A 4,611-nucleotide genomic window follows, 5' to 3' on the forward strand; every position below is an offset into this window, starting at 1 on the left:
GTCCCTTTACTACAGTTCGGAGTCGCGGACCTTCAGTAACAGTAATAAATCACACAGCAATAGTACATTCACGTTGTTGTAAAAAGCATGATAACATATTAAGTAATCCAAAGTATTCAGAATACGTTACTGTCATTGAGTAACGTAACGGAATACGTTACAGAATACATTTTGGGGCATGTAATCTGTAATCTGTAATCTGTAATGGAATACATTTTAAAAGTAACCTTCCCAACACTGGTGGTCGCTAGGCTGTGATGAAGGCGACAGATGTGTTAGACCCCGCCTCACCTTCCACACCTGAGCTCTAAACTTTTAAAACTTATCAGACTGCCATCTTCACACCAGGTCTTTATTTAGAGCGAACGCGGCGGCTTGTGTCACATGAGGTCAGCCTGATGGTGGTCATGTGACTTGTCTGTTTTCTGTTGCTTTACAGAAGGCGCTCGCAGTGGCGCCCAGCATCACGCCGGTATCGGTGAAGATGACGACCCCCCAGAAGACGCCGACGGTGATCACGACGGGGGGGACGCCTGTCGCCAAACCTGCCGGTGTGCCGTCCACCCCCATGACCGGCACACCGGCGCCCGCAGCCTCGCCCGCCACCAGAGTCACCGTGGTGTCCCAGGTGGGTTCAGGTGTATCCGGCAGGTTTGGGCTGCTGTGATGGAGGCGCTTCCTGTCTCTGACCCTCTGTCGTCCTCAACAGGAAATGCAGGAAAACGTAAAGAAATGCAAGAACTTCCTCGCCACGCTCATCAAGCTGGCGTCCCACAACTCGCCCTCGCCGGATACCTCGAAGAACGTGAAAGCCCTGGTGCAGGACCTGCTCGTAAGTAGCTCCTCCTCCTGCTCACTGCCGCCTGATTGGACCTATGGGGTCATGTGATCGTACGATGCCGTCTTCATGTTTTCAGGACGCCAAAATCGAGCCCGAGGAGTTCACCACTCGGCTGCAGGCCGAGCTGAAGTCCTCGCCACAACCCTACCTCATCCCCTTCCTCAAGGTACGGCTGTAGTACTGCGAATACTGCAGGTGTTACTGCAGGTGTTACTGCAGGTGTTACTGCAGGTGTTACTGCAGGTGTTACTGCAGGTGTTAAGCGTGTGTGTCTCCTCAGAAAAGCCTCCCCGCTCTGCGGCAGACGCTGCTCAACAGCCAGCAGTCTCTGATGACTGCACCTCCCGGCGCCGTAGTCACGCCTCCGGCCACCCCTGGCTCAGTCACCGCCGCCACCATCAGGCCGCGGCTGCCCGTCAACCCGGCCGGCGGCACCGTCCGTCTGAACGCACCCATCGGCACGGCGGCTCTGGTAAGAATCGTCAGGTTACAGGTCAACAAAAAGACTTTTGTAACCTTTGACCTTGTAAATATGAAAATATTTTGGATGTTTTAATTTGGAAAAACGCTCCAGCTGCAAACCTGCGTCAGACTCGTTTATTCGGACTCTAACGTCCTCACCAGAGCGCTGCGCGTAACCGTGAGCACGCCACTCGCCGTCAACAAACAAGTGAACGCTGACCCCTCAGAGGAAGTCTGAGGCTTAGCCCTCTGTGATGATGATGTAATGATGATGTCATGATGCTCTCCTGCAGCCTGTGTGCAGACCTGGAGTGCAGACCGTGCAGGCTCGGGCGCCGATTGTCTTCAGACCTCAGGGTGAGTTTGTCGAGCTGCTCGGCGCACCTCGAGAGTCACTTTTGTTTTAAGGGGCGGAGCCTCCCGCAGCTTAAGCTGCTCAGTTTTAAATAAATCGGCTGTTTTAAAGGTTAAAAAAAAGCAGCAAGCGCCACCACCAGGTGGCAGAAGACCGCAGGGTTATCAGGCCTGTTTCACAGCTGGTGGGAGGAGCTTTTATATTTTTTTAATAAGCATGCTTTTTTCCCTTTTCAGCTACGCTGCAGGTGAGAGGACCCACAACCATCATCAGCAAAAGCCCTGTGAACCTTGCAGCTCAAGCCAATCAGAAGAAGCTGAGCGATCCAGGGGGCGGGACGTTCAGGTGAGCAAAACGTTATTTAAAAAGTAAAAAGCTTCTGTGACACCTGTAAACTAACAATGGACATGGAACGATAGATACACTAGTCCCGGAGGTCGAACAGAGATACGGAGGCCCTGGAGCGCCAAAAAACAAGCATCAAAACAGGAAGTGCAGAACAGCTGTTTCAGTCACACAGGTCGGCTTTACTGAGGACGGTCGAGGGTCGCCTCACCTGAAACGGCACAAGTGACATTCAATTAAAAACATGAGCTGAGAACACCTGACCGTGTCGGATCAGTCTGGAGAAGGTTAGCATTCTTAAGGTCGGGCCTCTGTGAGCACAGGTCACGATGATGAAGCACGCGTGACCTGTGACAGCAGGAAGTGACTGTCCAGCGTCTCTGGCTCTGACTGGTTCCTGATTTGGGTCAGAGGGGTTGCGATGAGCCGGAGTGTTACTCTGACCCGGCGAAGGCTCCAACAGAAAAAAAAGACTAGTCACCACTTCCTGTTGGAAGCGTAGTTCACAGATGAGGCAGCAGGGGGCAGTGTGTGCCCACAGCGAGCAAAGCTGAGTGTAGGTGTGAGAGGAACATATTTTAATACACTGCAATAAAAAATAAGTGTGTGTGTTTAAAAAAACAGGAAGTGACTTCATCTTTGGGCCAATGAGACTGGGGAACGCTTCTGTGCTTCATTCGCAGTGTGGACCTGAGCTCTGACACGTTCTTCCTCAGCCTCGACATCCCTAACCTTCCCGCTTTCCTTTTCTTAACCCGCAGAGATGACGACGACATCAACGACGTGGCTTCGATGGCTGGCGTCAATCTCAATGAGGAGAACGCCCGAATCCTCGCCACCAGCTCGGAGCTCGTGGGCACAAAGATCCGCTCGTGTAAAGACGAGTCCTTCCTGCCGAGCGGCCTGCTGCTCCGCCGCATCCTGGACACAGGTCAGTGTGAAAACTCAGCAAATCAGCAGGTCTCCTGATTCTCCTGCACCTGCTCAGGTATCACGCCTGAAAGCCTGTTTCACCTTCAGCCTCAAAGGTCAGCTGAGTCAGTCGGGACCTTCTCCTCCTCTGTCAGCTGTTCTTAGTGAAGGATGCAGGGAGGAGTCTAAAACTAGTTCGAGGACAGGAGGAGAACTGTAGGCGCTGATGAAGACGAATTCAGAAAGGAAATGAAGCCGGGATGATCGACCTGCAGAAACACCTGCTGACGTGCAGCGGCGTCCCGTCCTGATGATCTCTGTTTTCTCGTCCTCAGCTAAGAAGTTTGGCGTCAGCGAGGTCCCGCCAGAAGTGGTGAACCTGGTTTCCCACGCCACGCAGTCCCGGCTGCGCACCCTGCTGGAGAAGGTTTCGGCCATCGCGCAGCACCGCACGGACGGCGGGAAGGTAAGAACGCTCGCAGCGTGCCTCACCTGCGTTTAGATCGAGCCGCCATCGGGCTGTTTCTGGACGACTCCGCTGTAGATCTGCTGTTACCGTTGAGCTGCGCAGGCTGATGTTAAATTAGCAGATATTTAAATAGAGTCTGGTTTACATGTCCCGTTTCTCTCCTCCCCCCCGATCAGGATGAAGAGCGCTACGAGCAGACGTCGGACGTTCGCTCTCAGCTGCGTTTCTTCGAGCAGTTGGAGCGTTTGGAGAAACAGAGGAAAGACGAGCAGGAGAGAGAGATGCTGCTGAAGGCCGCCAAGGTACGGACACATTTCTGCGTTCACCTTTCTGAAGAGTTCAGTTTAAAATGAAATGTTTTTGAAAGAAGCTGAGTTTGAAGAGGACCAGCTTCCTGTTCCCCGTCCTGATGTAACACATTTTATGCAAAGTTATATCAAATATACGCTAAGTAGAAACGATCACTAAACTAAACACAAAATGAAACAAGTAAATCAAACTGCAATTGTATAAAAGGCCGGGCTTCTGCTTCTGAGAGACCAGACAGGTTCTAAAGATCAGGAGCCAATGGGAAGGCTGTTAAATCTGCAGGAGCAGCTGGTTGGTGGACCTCAGCGCCCGCAGGATTATATGGTTTCAGAAGTTCTGCTAAGTAAGCTGGTCCATCGAGACTCTTAAAAACAAACAGCTTGCATGCAGCGAAGTCAGATCAGAGCCAACGTATAAAGAGCTGCAATGACGGAGACGTTGGGTAGATGTGTGTGTCTGTGAATGTCCACCAGCAGAGGACCCACATCTGAGCCCTGTGGAACTCAACGTGTGATGTTTGTGTGGAAAAACTCACCAAGAAAGCTCATGTTTCTCTAAAGGTTATAATTTCGTGGACGTGAAATCAAATTGTGTTTTTATGGGCCTGCCTAGTGATCAGTGCTTCCACTAGAGATGTGCAAAGCAGCCGGTATTTGTATCTGTTGAGGGGGGGGAAGTATTTGTATTCGAGTAAAAATCCATTTTTTGCATTACACTTCTAATTAATGTTATAGTAAGTAGTGAATGGACAACGGGAACCTCTGCTAAGGTTAACTAGCCTATAGCCTACGTCTTGCTGTCTGCAAAAGACTAACTTAAACGTACAGCAGGGCAAAAAAGTATTTAGTCAGCCACCGATTGTGCAAGTTCCCCCACCTAAAATGATGACAGAGGTCAGTAATTTGCACCAGAGGTACA

General features: G+C 51.1%; 1 protein-coding gene across 3 annotated transcripts in view; it reads left to right on the top strand.

Annotated features, from left to right (window-relative positions):
* LOC102289231 (transcription initiation factor TFIID subunit 4) overlaps nucleotides 1-4,611 on the top strand; it is a 20,122-nt gene that overhangs the window by 4,987 nt on the left and 10,524 nt on the right. For all 3 annotated transcript variants that reach the window (XM_005936913.2, XM_005936914.2, XM_042226678.1), the window contains 9 exons: nucleotides 440-628; nucleotides 710-832; nucleotides 918-1,007; nucleotides 1,122-1,313; nucleotides 1,597-1,660; nucleotides 1,895-2,003; nucleotides 2,765-2,934; nucleotides 3,251-3,381; nucleotides 3,561-3,686. In XM_005936913.2, the coding sequence (XP_005936975.1) occupies nucleotides 440-628; nucleotides 710-832; nucleotides 918-1,007; nucleotides 1,122-1,313; nucleotides 1,597-1,660; nucleotides 1,895-2,003; nucleotides 2,765-2,934; nucleotides 3,251-3,381; nucleotides 3,561-3,686 (1,194 nt within the window). The remainder of the gene's footprint in view (nucleotides 1-439; nucleotides 629-709; nucleotides 833-917; nucleotides 1,008-1,121; nucleotides 1,314-1,596; nucleotides 1,661-1,894; nucleotides 2,004-2,764; nucleotides 2,935-3,250; nucleotides 3,382-3,560; nucleotides 3,687-4,611) is intronic.

Source organism: Haplochromis burtoni, unplaced genomic scaffold, assembly GCF_018398535.1.
Source record: "Haplochromis burtoni strain Fernald_Lab_line unplaced genomic scaffold, NCSU_Asbu1 Contig_222, whole genome shotgun sequence".
In the NCBI taxonomy this organism is placed as follows: domain Eukaryota; kingdom Metazoa; phylum Chordata; class Actinopteri; order Cichliformes; family Cichlidae; genus Haplochromis; species Haplochromis burtoni.